We start from the raw sequence: 14,581 nt of genomic DNA, 5'->3' as shown, positions 1-14,581 counted from the left end.
CGCATCTCTGCCTACCTTGACCTTCCTCACCCTCTCTTTATTCCTCCTCCCCCACCTCTCCATAACATCTGACCTGGTGAGAAAATATATTTTATTCTTATCCTTTTATTGCCCCCGTATTTTGCAAGTTGTACAACATGGACAGGTTTGTATTTTGATGGAGTAAAAAGTTGTAACACAATAAAAAAAATTAAATAAAATTAAATACTCGTAAGTATGTATGAGTATATGCATGTATATATTTATGTATATGCAAGTTCTCAGTATGTATGTATGTATGTATGTATGTATGTATGTATGTATGTATGTGCAAGCGAAGTTTTCAATTTTGGCCTATAGGCCAATATCCCACTGATACCTCAAATTGAGAAGAAGTGGATGTAGCCTAACTTGGAATGGAAAAAAGAGACTGAGACAAGGGCAAAATACCATAAATTTATTTACTTAAATTAAAAAATGTACATCACATCATTCTTGACAATAGACACGACTTCTGAAAACTCTGTGGTTTATGTATTCTTCACTGTACATTTCAATCATTTGTATACAAGTTCCTCTTTGACAACAGAAAAGGGAAAAAGGCGGAGGTAATGAGACTTACTGTCAAAGATAAAAAAGAAATTGCATAAATGTAAAGGATTAATTTCACAATTGGTTGTACCAAAATGTACAACTGAGTCAAATCAGTCCAGAAAACTTTTCATATTCACTTCAGTCATACTGTCAGATTAAGGATATTTGCAGCCTTGAGACACCACTTTATTTAATTGGCCCAATACAGACGCCTTGATACATTAGCAAGTAGACTGTACACTCAGTGTGGATCAATTGGAGGTAAAAAGCTCTCAGAAAACCCTTAATCAAGATTTACACAGAGAACCTACTTATTTAATACAACAATGTCACTGTCACTTTTAACAGCCATTACACCCTCAAACTGTTATGTACGAATTGCTATTAGCATCTGGCAGTCATTATGTGCAGCTTACTGTCCATAACAAAAAAAAACTATATTAACCTAATTATCCTTCTTTCTGTGAATCAATGAAAGAAGGTCTCTCAAAGGCTTCCAAAAAATGAATGAATTAAAGAGACAATGGTTCCATATCTGAACTGCAAAAAAAGAATTGGAAACAAGCAAAAACAGCTAGCCTGGCTCTACCAAAGGTAATAAAATATGTGGTGAACTAAGATATGACAACCATTTCCTGGAATTAGAATTCATATTTAGTGTACAGTGTGGTAAAAAAAACTTCTCATCTAGTTCTTGGTAAAACTATTGCACTGTTTCTTCAAATTGATGCCATCCCCAACTTGTCATGAGGGCAAACACTGTATTTCATTTTCAGAACAATGTGTATTAAACATATCTTTTTATTCATTTTTTGGCAAGAAAATGTCAAATGGCAAGTAAATGTCAAAACACCAATGTTGCTATTTCATGACTATCCCTGCTGAGGCCTGTTTCTTGACAGCAAATTCAAAAACACTTCAAATGCTTACTGTGATGATGAAAATTACAATTTACAGCATTTACTGCATGAGGTTTAAAATACTGCTCCTACTATTACTGAGGTTTTTAATGGTTAACTGTAAGCAGAAATAGCAATGTGAGTGGTGCAGCCAATGAGATCTGAGCCACCAATTCAAAAAGAGCAGCCGGTTTTCATAACTCCTGAATCAAATTCACTTCAAAGTCGGTTGTTGAGAAAGAACATATACCTACAACCTTTTGTAAACAGACAGAAAATGAGAGATTTGGCAGAAGAAAAAAATATTCTAGAACACTCCCTCACGATACATTCTGTGCTTTATCTGAGTGCAGCCTTGCTAGGGTCTCAAAGGACGAAGAAGAAGATGATTTGATTTTCAGAGTTAATAGATAACAAAAGGCTTAACGCAAAAGCTTTAAGACTACATCGAGCCGTCCGATTACAAATTAAGAATTTACTAGCTTCTTTACTGATTTTATCAGATCTATTATCTGACAGGTTTCCCCATTTGTAGATCACATTTAATCTTACACCAAATTAGAAAATTCATGGCTTTCTATAACAGGCCAAATCATTTTTTATGAAAAATAAAACTCCATTGTAAAATAATAATATAGTTCTTTAAACTGGTCCATTTCCCCTATTTCAATTTCCTGTCCAGCCCAGTAGTTTCTCCTAAAAATTATTTTTTTTTTTTAAGAGAAACCTTGAAGTTTTTAAATTAGTGGGAAGATGACAGAAAGTAATGTTCTGGTCTATGTCAAAAACGGAAAAACGATTTTTTATGGATCATAAAAAATGTTCAAATGGTAAAAAGTCATTAAAATAAAGAAAAAATTTAAATGAAAAGTTTTCCCCTTCAACAGTGTTTTGTAAGATTTACATACTACAAACTTAAGCATGGTGATGCTTGGAATACAGTTAAAAGGAGTTTGAAAATGTAAAATAGATACTCTACTGTCTCTCGTAAAAAAATCTGAAGAGAAATCCCTTGAATCCCTTATCCTATCCCCATTCATCTATCAGATCACGTTGAAGTGTCTGGTGCAGTTTGGCATTATACCTCTACATAGTATATCTACACATGACACCATTGTACTAGAGTAAAGACCAGCTTTATTCTTAATCATGGCATCTTAAAATAAAGCACTGAAATATTCTGTTCAGTCCAGACCTTTATTCATATACTGTAAAAACTCTGATCTGGAACATGTGGAAGAGAACCCAGAAGTCAATTTACACATATTTGTACCTCCTCCTTTTATGGTCAGTTTGAAGGTTGTCTGGCTTGCTGCATCAGACTTCAATATAATGTGCCTCGACCGCCTTTCTGCCTCACTCAGCAGGAGGTTACCTGTGCTGGTTCAAGTAGTAATTAATTTGGTAACAATCAGTTATGTCTTATATTTCTCTTCTGTCTAACATTGACTGGATACCAGCTTGAAGTAGAACAGTGTAAGTCTAATAGCTGCAACATCATTGTCAGAAATTCCAGTTTATGTCCTGATAAAGTGCAGGGAGAATACGACTACAGTAAAAAATCTCTCTCTATATATGTATAGATTGTGCCTTGAAAGAGAAGCTTAGACACAGGAGGCTATTCTCAAGTTTGACAAAGCTTTAAATGGCAGTCAGTGTTTGCCCATCTATCAGTAGTTGTGCTCTCATCTCAGACATAATCAGCAGCTCCATGACCACCAGATACTCATTCCAAAGGCTGTTTGTAAGACATAAAAAAAAAATAAAGGCATTTTTTTGGAAAATAAAATAAAAAACATTGTTTCACATGTGCACACAATGAAGTGGATGCTGAAATCAGTGTACACTTTGTAAGATGAATAAAAACATGCTGTTGCTGCATAAATGTGGTCTACACAGAAAGGAAAAATAAAAAATATAGCGCAGCAGAAGTGTATACGAAGAGAAAGGCTCTGTCAGTAAAATGTTGATCCGACATTTTTACAGCTACTACACATGTATACTATTCTTTTGTTGGGTTGTGCAGGGAGGCAACAATCAGCAAGTTGAATGTTTTAATATTAAATATTGTTTGTCTTTGCAAAGATTTATAACGGTTAAACGTACCTATTTGTTCCTACTGGCAGTTGAACTTCTAGTTTATTTTATGTTAATCATTTATCACTGGATGAGCACTTAAAATCTTTCTACAGTGGAAGTCACTCCGCTAAAGAGAAAAATATAGAGCAACTTGATGCAATTTTAGAGCCTCATTTTGGCCCACACAGCACACAAACAAGTAAGTTAGGAAAACAATTAGGTAAGTCAGTTGATCAATCAGGTGGTATAGGAGAACCAGCCCTTTCACCAGGCTTCTTCCGATTGATAAAAACGACATGGATCCTCATTCTTTCTAGAGCCAGTTAGCGTATTTTTGTTTATTTTAACAACATCTATTGTGTTTAGTGATGTGTGTTTAGTGACGTTTAGTGACGTGTGTCACATATAGCCATATCATATAGCCTCATCTACACATATCCCCTCTAAATGGCCTAAGCACTAATCCACCAATAAAAGTAGGCAGATGACCACCAGTGAAGCTGACCAAATAATTAAGAATGCAGAGGAGTGGAATCTTAAACAGCAAATTTCAATCAATTTGAATCTCAAGGATCTGTTGCTGGAATTCAGGCTGCTTAGAGGTCCGTGCTGGCAGATGGTTTGGTGGTAGTCAGGATTTTCATGTACTGGGTAAAGATGGCCTCAAAAGCCTCATCTCTGTGGATCATGGCACCAAACACCAATGGCTGGAGGAAAGAAATGATTGGTAATTATTATACATAGTATATCTTGCAAGGTAATACAGCTATGATATATAAGATTTTATGCAATGGAGTTCTCATCATAATTGTTATAACAAAAACTACAGAAATAAAAACTAGATTTTTAAAACATTTTCATTAACTGAAATAAAAACAAAACAGTGACTTTACAAAAAATGATAACTAACCGGAACTCGTGTGTTTACAAAACTAAATAAAATTAAATAAATGTATTCGTTTTCAACTTTGTCAATTTATGTCACACATATCCCCATGATCCGTATGACGTATGAATCACCTCCCCACGGTTTCGGGATGCAGGTGATCCGCGGACCGACACAAAGTATAACATCACCTCATGCTTGTTTTAACATTTCTGTGAGATGTGCATATTTCAATGCACATTAGCTGCTTTGTATCAAACAGGGCTTCTTTGTTTTATATTTTCACTCTGACTGTGTCTGCATTTATTTTAAAAGTACCGCATCTACTGATGGATGTGTGAGATGTGATAACAATCACAGGCAATAACAATAATAGTGCAGCGCTGGGTCAAAAAACAAAAGCTCACCATTTGTTGTTTTGTTGTGACTCACATAGAATGTGCTGCAGGTGAAGCAGTAAAGCAAAAAGGTACACAAAAATCCCCTAAATGAACGGTTTGCATAGGTTATGTGTCCACTGTAAACAAACTGCTATGTAAAAAAAATATATATTTTTGACATTACGATTTGATTTGTCTGTCTGTTATATTTTTTAAGTCTTTATGAAGCACTTTGTAGCTTGGATTTTGAAAAGTGCTCTATAAATAAAGGTTTTTATTATTACAGCACTCCTTTAGTGCACTATAGAAGGATTTATGTTCAGTGTTTGACATTTTTATGTTCAGAGATAGGTCACACTGATACATTTCAGAAAATTAACAGCTTTTTATGTTACATTTTATTTTATAAGAAGCACTTAAATAATATTGGAGTTCAACTCTATTTGAATTAATTATTGAAATAGTAGCAACATGAAGTAATAAAGAAAATTGAGGATCCGATCGGCTTTTGTGTAGATGTATAGAGATGCATCGTTAGTTAGGATTTACTTTGACAGTTGAGGGATCTGTGACTCAAAACATTGAAACGATCTGAATCATTAGTTTTATGATCCGTCGCTCTCCTATTTTTTTTTGTTTTTACTAAAACAATTAAAAACTAAACTAAAACTAAGCATAAAAAATAAAAAAAAACCCAAACTAAAAAAACAAACCAGCATTAAAAACTAATTACAATTAAACTGAATTTTAAAACAAAAACTGGTTCCATTAGTCTAAATGAAAAACAAAAAGGCTATTGCAGTAAAAAATCTGCCTGAGCTATATATGGAGCCCCTGAAGTCCCAAAAAGTGAAACATTTTATCTTGTGTGCACAAGAAAATTATCTTGTGGGAACAAGATACCTTGTTTGTGTAGCAGTTGTGTAGGCCTACTCTCTCTTGTATTGTGTGATGAACCAGGCATAAACATCACTTTTGGCTTCAACACTCCGTTTATTCTGATAACAACAGAAACATATAAAGTCTCTCACAACTACTTTTATACTAGTAATAGGCTCCAAAAATGCTGAAACACAGAATTATATGTTTAGCTACCTGTGGGTTAACCACAGAGATTAATGATGAAGTCACGATTTAGCTAGTGGATCAATATCATCACAAAAGCGTTTGATATTGAATTTGGAGATTCTCATACCATATGGATAAATAGCACTTTAACCCAGAAAACTAACTTTTTAATGTATTTTAGCAGAGCTTATTACATACTAACAACATGGGGCGCATCCCTCATTTCTGCAGGGGCTCCAGCAGAGGGGGCTCATGTTACACACAAAATGCCAATCCCAGTGTAACACTAATAAGAATACATTATAAACATTATTTACACAATTACACAGCAAATTACTGGCAAAATATAGGCAAATAATGACAAATGATGAAGTGGAGTCGTTAACACTGCTATATTTGCACAATATAATAACTAGTGCGCACAAGATAATAACTTGTTCCAACAAGATAATAAGTTGAGCACAAGATAAAATGTTACACCTTTTGGGACTTCAGGGGCTCCGTAATAAACCATAGAATGTCACAAGTACGGGATTAATCATAATACAAAACTTTCTCAAAAGAGCAGTGAGTAGTGACTACACGTCACCTCAACCTGATCCCAAGAAAAAGAAAAACTGTTATTCTGAAAAATAAATTTGCTGATCAGATAAAATAATTAAAGTAAAGTTCTAAAGTGTTGTCATGCTCCTATTAGCATTCAAACCAATAATAGGAGCCCACTTTTTGGGACCATCTTCTTTCACAATTTTCAACGTATTAAAGCTACAGTAGGCAACATTATTTCATAAGAATTTGGTTAGAATAACACATTTTAATTGATGATGTTGATCGCTGATCTGTGACTGTGAGCGCCCGCCCCTTTGTATTTAGTTTGTTAAAAATGTTGTCCGGTCCGATTTAAACAGCCGATCAGGGTTAGCTTTTCACGTAACTAGCCAATCACAGCAACTCTGCGCAAACTTAAACATTCCGGCTTCTACATGACTTGTGTCAGCATTACCATTGGAATGTTCATGTTGCTTATGCCACTTTAAAGTAATTCAAACATGAAATAGTTCAGCTCATTTAGGACATGCAAACTATGACTTTTGTTTTCATACTATTCATACTTTCCTTAATATTCAAGGTTTTTCAGGAAATTTGGCACTTTGAAACGAATGGGCGGATGATGTTCAATATGTCCACATTTAAAACTTTTTCAACCTTTTTCAAGACTTCACAACTCATTCATACTTTCATTTTAAAACTCCATTCCACTTTTAAAATATTCCAAACACTTTGGTCTTTTTCAGGTAATTCAACTTTTTCATATTCATACTTTATTCACAGTGACCTTTCAAAGTTTTCAGCCTTTCGGGGCATTTTACATTAGTGTGTATGGTGTGGAATATTCAGACTCAGAGTGGAGAGGCTGTTGAAAATATCTTTGACACACTTTTGAAAAAATGCAACTGATCCCACAATTTTCACTCCACAAACATAATTAAGACATCAAAATATAGGCATTCTTGTGCTGCTTGTTTAAGATGGGTTATCTAAGCTATAGTATGTACACTTTTGCCAGAAGATGCCTAACTGAAACTTGACCAACTGCCCCATCTATTCCAATGTTAAATCTTGTCAGACATTTGGAGGACACCAAATATGAGCACTTTTATATTTCACTGCCCTGGCCACAATTCTGGCAATACAGACATGAAATTTACATGACTGCTTCATTCTGATGAAGTTCGAAGAAATGTCATTTTTGAACGTGCATAGTTCAATCAGAGACAAAAAGAGATAGGAGAGACTGCAGACTGTTTTATTACAGCTTTGTACTGTTTAGCAGAGCATTGTGGCAATGGCGAACTACACAGCGAAATGACAACAGACAGACTCTTCTTTGGCTTAAATGATAAAACGGTTTCGGACCAACAGCAAATGACTGCTAGGTAGAATGGAGGGAGAGTATAAAATTGAGCTAAAAGAGGATACTTAACCATTTGCCCTGTGAGCACCCCAACGTGTCTCACTGCCTCTTCTACCAAAAGTCAAGAATGAACTAGGTCACACAGAGGAGCTTGGAGTGATTTCCAGAGTGGAGCAGCCCACGGACTGGTGTGCAGGCATGGTCCCTGTATCAAGGAATGTGGCCAAAGAGGTTTGTATATGTGTAGACCTGACGAAGTTGAACAGCTCAGTAAAAAGGGCGACACATGTTTCCTTCAGTGGAGCACACCCTGGGACAGCTAGAGGGTGCCAAAATATTTTCAGAGCTGGATGCAAATTAAGGATTTTGGCAAATGGTAAAGGGACTGTACTTTTTCTAGTCTTTGCGACCACTCAAAGCTGCTTTTACACTACATGTCACATTCACCTATTCACACACACATTCATACACTGATGGCAAAGCTGCTACGTAAAGTGCCTTTGCTGGGGATCGAACCTCTGACCTTCCGATTGAAAGACAACCGACTCTACCACTGAGCCACAGCTGCCCCATTATCAAGGAATCAGCTCTGCTCTCCAGATTCATCACTCCATTTGGGAGATTCTGCTTCAACAGGCTATGCTTTGGCATCTCCTCGGAGAATGTCTCAGCTGTTGGAGGGCCTGCTCATACTCAATTATTCATGTTCCAGGGAAAAACATAGCGACTGCTGATGTTTTGTCCAGAGCGCCAGAGAGGTGACAAGGCTCTAGAGTCCGAGGTTAATCTGTATGCCTGTCAAGGGATGTCGTCTCTTCCAGCCACAGAACAAAATCTGCAAGAAATTAGGGAGCATTGTTATCCCTACAATCAGCATGCCGGGGACCTGACAGTGGAGAACAGCTAACTGTTATAGGGGTGCGTCTAGTTTTCCCCAAATCACTTCAAAACCAGACTAGCCTGGGGCGGCTGTGGCTCAGTGGTAGAGTCGGTCATCCTTCAATCAGAAGGTCGGAGGCTCGATCCCCAGCTCCGCCAGGCCACATGTCAAAGTGTCCTTGGGCAAGACACCGAACCCCAAATCGCTCCCGGTGGCATAGCCAACGGGTATGAATGTGATATCTGATTGACAGTTGGGCACCTTACGTAGCAGCCTCTGCCATCAGTGTGTGAATGGGTGAATGTGATATGTAGTGTAAAAGCAGCTTTGAGTGGTCGCAAAGACTAGAAAAGCGCTATATAAGTACAGTCCATTTACCATTCCATTTACTAAACCCAGGGGATCAGATCTGGGTAACTGATATAAAAGGACAAGGGAGCAGACGCACCACAATTTTACCGCATCGAGACCCCCCAGAGAGATCCAACGCCGCAAAAGTAGTCATTTGTACCAGAGGCTCGGGCTTAACTGTGGACCCATCAAATCCCACCTCACCTGAGGACATCACACCCGTCCATAATTCAGCCACACACACTTCTGCACCTCAAAATTGTCAAGTTGCAGAGAGTAGTTATCTAATCAAGCCAGGGAGAGAAATTCCCTGAGGTACCTTAAGGACTTTGAATAAGATAGAAGGTTCTCTCAAGTGACTGAGTGATCAACACGGGGCAGAATCGTCCCCTCACTCAGCTGAGGGAATGGGTAGTCAGCCCCACCTTCAGAGCTTAACCACAGTTAGGTTAAAGAGTTACATCATAATAGTTGTTATGCATGTCAAGTTTTGGATAAGTTCTCGAGTTTGAGTTACACCTTCTAATAGACTCCTGTTTAGCCTAAACATAAAAGAAACACAATGATTAGACATTGATAGACAGAAGATGTAATTAAGACACAGGTTTTTGTCAGTTGTTAACCAGTAACAAGTGTACTCGAAAGAGGGAGGTGTAATGTAAGTTTGTTTGCACTAATGTATGTTGTTTCCAGCTAGGGTGAATGTGGTTACTTCCGTTACTACGCAGTAAATGGGCTTCACAGCCATGAGAAGTAGCCGTCCGTGTCCGATGCATTATTAGCTTACTACAGCTCATAGTCATAACGTCACAAAATCACCTGCCCAACCAAGGAGTCAAACAGCAGTTACAAACTTACCATCACCACGGTATCATTTGAGTTCAGTTGGAGGTCAGTTGACACACATATACAAACAAACACACACACTTCATGATTTCATCCTTCAGCATGTCAATTTAGTGTAACATCTGTCCATCAACACAGCAATTCAGTTATTCAGTTAGTTAGCGTCAGCTTCTTTCAACCTCTTTCATATATTACTTATATTCATTCAACTTTAAGCGCAGCATTAGCAGTTTATCGCCAGCTCTTCTCCAACATATTCCACATCTTTCATACATTACTTATATTCATTTAGCTTTCACGTGCAGCATTAGCAGTTTAGCGCCAGCTCTTCTACAGTATATTCCACATATTTCATACATTACTTATATTCATTCAACTTTCAAGCACAGCATTAACAGTTTAGCACCAGCCTTTTAGCATGCAGCATTCACACTGCAAGTTCTTCGGAAATTGCATTTTCTAGTTGGCAACTAATATTACCTAGTTGATCTTGAAGTCATTGCATTTAAAAATATACTTAACATAATATTTGCAATTCATCTCTATCAATTTAAGTTTAGCCACTGCCTATGGATATTTCTAATTAGGAATAAACAAAAACAGTGATCACGAGCCTTAACACCCCAACTTTGTTGGCAAGTCAACAATATGAAATAGACACAAGAAACAATATATGATTTTAAAGCTCCTCTCTCCTGAAAAATGTGTTGTTTACTGTAACTTAACTTGTATGTTTTAGCTTTACTGTTCAAAATAATAATGAAGTGCAAAGATTGACAAAATAACGTTGTGGCATCTGCTGATTGGAGAGACTTTCCATGTTTTCAATTTAACATAAGCCTACATGTAATGTATGAACAAACAGGTTTTTATGACAATGACAACTGGTCCAATTTGCAACTTACACCAGTTTGATATTGATTGGAGGATTCAATTCAGCAAACAAGCAAAATGTGCAGGTAATTGACTATTTTGAAGAAGGTGCTATTTTGAGTCGGGTAGTTAAACTACTGAAATTAATTGTAATTACATATACATAGATTCTGGATTTTTTAATAAAGGAGACAGATATAGGTAATATTTTAAATCTTCTAGTAGGTAATTGGAGAAATGAACACAATTGTTAAGTCAGTGAGACATACTCATCTTAAAACATTTCTAGAGGGGACCCTTAACTTAACTTAATCCAATTAAAGATATTGCTTAATTTAAATTAAGCAATTAAGGGGAATGTTTTTTAGTTTTGTTTTTTAAGCTTTTTTCTAGTTTGTATAGAGCAAGTTTTCTGAATAAACAGAATTGTTCAAACACAATCCCACCATATGAATCTTAATAGGATAAAAAAAACTTGTATAGCAGACTTGCACAGCAGTCTCTCCATACTGTACCTTCTGAGTGGAAGGAGTGGCTATAGAGATACCCATTCCACTTCCTGGTAGGACTGACAGTACTTTGTACTAGATGGGGTTCAGAGAAATAAGGGGGTTTTGATTATTTCATTTGCATAACTTTATACAATGGAACAGTTTACATCCTAAATAAATGACAATAGTGTTTTATACATCAGTTAGTTCTGACCAAGTAATCTGATTGGACAAGAGGCATTCCATGAGTGGTGATAGAGAACAACATCACTTTTCACTCTGTGTATCATTCAGCCACGTGTTCTGAATACTGTTAATTAAAATTACAGCAGACTGTGTATGTCTACGTTGATCAGGCTGGTACCTCAGAATCACACAAAAGACTCATATATTCACTGATTGATGATAAATTGAAACAAACAGATAAATGTACATGATAAAGGGTTGGAGCGGAGTGCACCAGCTTGGGCGAACACCTGGGTGTAACCTTGTTGTGTCGGACAGAAACACGGCGCTGTCCCCGCCCAGCAGGTGCTGATTGAGCTCAGATATTATACCAACAGGATCTCTCAAAACACCGTGGACATGATAAATGTACATCGGACAACGGCAAGCTTATCATTATCGATTGTAGCAATGACCAATTTCCTTGTCGATAGATTTTTTTTTTGTGTGTGTTGTTCAGTTTTGCTTTGAAAACATTTTTATGTTCTGCATACAACTCTTTGAGTTTACTTATTTCACTATTTATAAAATGTATTTTTCTTTACTTTTGTTTTGTGTTATCTATATCTTCTGTCGATAATTTGATGGGAGAAGAGAGTGGAGAGGTGTGTTGCTTGGCAACATTTACCACATTGCGAGTGTTCACGTGGACTGAACACCTGACGGGGTAATGCACAGAGTGAAAAGATGTGTACTCTATATCGCCACTCATGGAATGCGTCCAATCAGATTACTTAGTTGAAACTTTTGTATAATAGGCCTGCGGCCTGGTGCCTTTGACCGAATCACAGCCGTGATGATATTCAGTACAACATCACTCCCTCTCATGTGATATTGCTTAAATAATCTGTTGTTGATTGTTATGGTTAACTACTTTTTGCCGCTTGTGTAACTGTTGTATTAAAGCAATATCACACTTGAGGTTGTGATGTTGTACTGAATAATGGTATTCAGTACAACATCACTCCCTCTCATGTGATATTGCTTAATTCTTGCTCCCTTTTTAAACTGTTGACATTTAAGAGGGAATACCTTCTGAATGTCAGTGATGTCCACAAGATTGATAACTTTATTCTTCTTGGAAGAGCTGGATTTGGAGCTGGAGCTCTCAAAGCACAGGTGGCTGTTGGAGAAAGAACAAGGCAATAGCTGGCTCAAAAGGTGTCTAGAAGGTGCTGTTTTTCCTGAGAGATTCTTTCTCTAATGATATAGCTGCCCTAGATGGCATCAGCCTGGCATCCAGCACTACTGTTAGGAATCTGGGAGTTCTATTTGATCAGGATATGTCCTTCATCTCCCACATAAAACAAATATCAAGGACAGCCTTCTTTCATCTTCGCAACATAGCAAAAATCAGACACATCTTGTCTCAAAACGATGCAGAAAAACTAGTCCATGCATTCGTTACTTCAGGTTGGATTATTGTAACTCGTTACTATCAGGCTGCCCTAATAAGTCACTAAAAACTCTGCAGCTGGTACAAAATGCTGCAGCACGTGTGCTGACAAGAACTAGGAAGAGAGATCGCATCTCTCCTGTATTAGCCTCTCTGCACTGGCTTCCTGTAAAATCTAGAATAGAATTTAAAATCCTTCTTCTTACTTACAAAGCTCTTAATGGTCAGGCACCATCATATCTTAAAGAGCTCATAGTGCCATATCACCCCTCTAGAACATTGCGCTCCCAGGATGCAGGCCTGCTTGTGGTACCTAAAGTCTCTAAGAGTAGTGTTGGAGGTAGAACCTACAATTACCAGGGCCCCCTCCTCTGGAACAATCTACCAGTCAAGGTCCGGGAGGCAGACACCCTCTCTTCTTTTAAGAGTAGACTTAAAACTTTCCTCTTTGATAAAGCTTATAGTTAGGGCTGGCTCAGGCCTGGACTAGCCCATAGTTATGCTGCTATAGGTTTAGACTGCCGGGGGGATCTGACACACCAAGCTTCTCTCTCTCTCTCTCTCTCTCTCTCTCTGTGTGTTTCTCTGTCTCTTTCTCTCTCTCTCTCTCTCTCTGTCATATTAATGCAGCTCATTAACTCTGTATCTTCTGGTCCCATTAACATTACTAACCATATATCTTCCCGGGAGTTCTTGTGCTCCCTTGTCTTAAAGGTTCCTGGGGATCGTTGCTGCAGACCACCTGCTGCTTTGGACCTGCTCGACTGCAACAACTACTAACATCAGCCTTCCCCATAGTATCATTATTGTTGCTGCTAATGCTAAATAGTAGACTTCTGTTGACTTCAACTGTTACAATTACGATTACTACAGCCTTTATCATTACTCTGCTTCTCTCGCTAATTTATTTATTTTGCTAATCTTCACCCTAGTCTACCACTATTATTGGCATTGTAACCATAAGTATGTGTCTGTTGTTGTTCATGTAACAAGAAAATATGTTGTTGTTTCTCTCTTTGCCTGTCTCTATCCTGCATCTCCTTCTATCCCATTTTTGGCCCATCCAGTCGAGGCAGATGGCTGTTCAACATGAGTCTGGTTCTGCTCGAGGTTTCTGCCTGTTAAAAGGAAGTTTTTCCTTGCCAATGTGCCGAATATTGCTAAGTGCTGCTCATGGTGATTCATGTTGGGCCTCTCTTTAAATAACATAACAAAGAGTCGGTCTAGACCTGCTCTTTCTGTAAAGTGTCTCGAGATAACTCTGGTTGTGATTTAGCGCTATACAAATAAAATTTGATTGATTGATTGAGGTGAAGAGATTTAAAGATCTCTATAGTTTCAGTCCTTTCTGAATGACACAAACAGAGGGAAGATAGGAGGAGGGCCTTTGTAGCTCTCAGTCTAACAGTCTTCTAGGTATTTTACATCCCAAACCCATTGACCTAAACTGTTACCCTCTCATCCACTCTGCTCCTCTTTTAAACGTACCTTCCTTTTCTCTAATGCAGTTTAAGATTTATTGCCAAAATTATTATCCTGAGAGAAGAACTCTTTACTTACTCTTACTACTCTTTTACTTTCACACTTACTTCTCTGTGACATAGAGCACTCCATTCCTGATGTAGTCTGTGGGCATCTTCCTGTCTCTGTTTATGAGGCAACACCTCCAGCCATTCTCACAAACTAAAAAACACACAGGGCAGAAACAGTACAGTAAAA

The 14,581-nt window shown here is 37.6% G+C and overlaps 1 protein-coding gene across 3 annotated transcripts in view; it reads right to left on the bottom strand.

Annotated features, from left to right (window-relative positions):
• Nucleotides 1-415: 415 nt before the first annotated feature.
• gramd4a (GRAM domain containing 4a) overlaps nt 416-14,581 on the bottom strand; it is a 101,188-nt gene continuing 87,022 nt past the window's right edge. For all 3 annotated transcript variants that reach the window (XM_069670822.1, XM_069670824.1, XM_069670823.1), the window contains 4 exons: nt 14,452-14,545; nt 12,499-12,589; nt 11,266-11,334; nt 416-4,258 (listed from right to left, as the gene is read on the bottom strand). In XM_069670822.1, the coding sequence (XP_069526923.1) occupies nt 4,148-4,258; nt 11,266-11,334; nt 12,499-12,589; nt 14,452-14,545 (365 nt within the window). In that variant the 3' untranslated portion in view covers nt 416-4,147. The remainder of the gene's footprint in view (nt 4,259-11,265; nt 11,335-12,498; nt 12,590-14,451; nt 14,546-14,581) is intronic.

The sequence above is a fragment of the Semicossyphus pulcher genome, unplaced genomic scaffold (genome assembly GCF_022749685.1).
Source record: "Semicossyphus pulcher isolate SPU_LCO1_2020_fin unplaced genomic scaffold, fSemPul1.0.p SCAF_20, whole genome shotgun sequence".
Lineage (NCBI taxonomy): Eukaryota > Metazoa > Chordata > Actinopteri > Labriformes > Labridae > Semicossyphus > Semicossyphus pulcher.
This window is presented reverse-complemented; position numbering and strand designations above follow the sequence as displayed.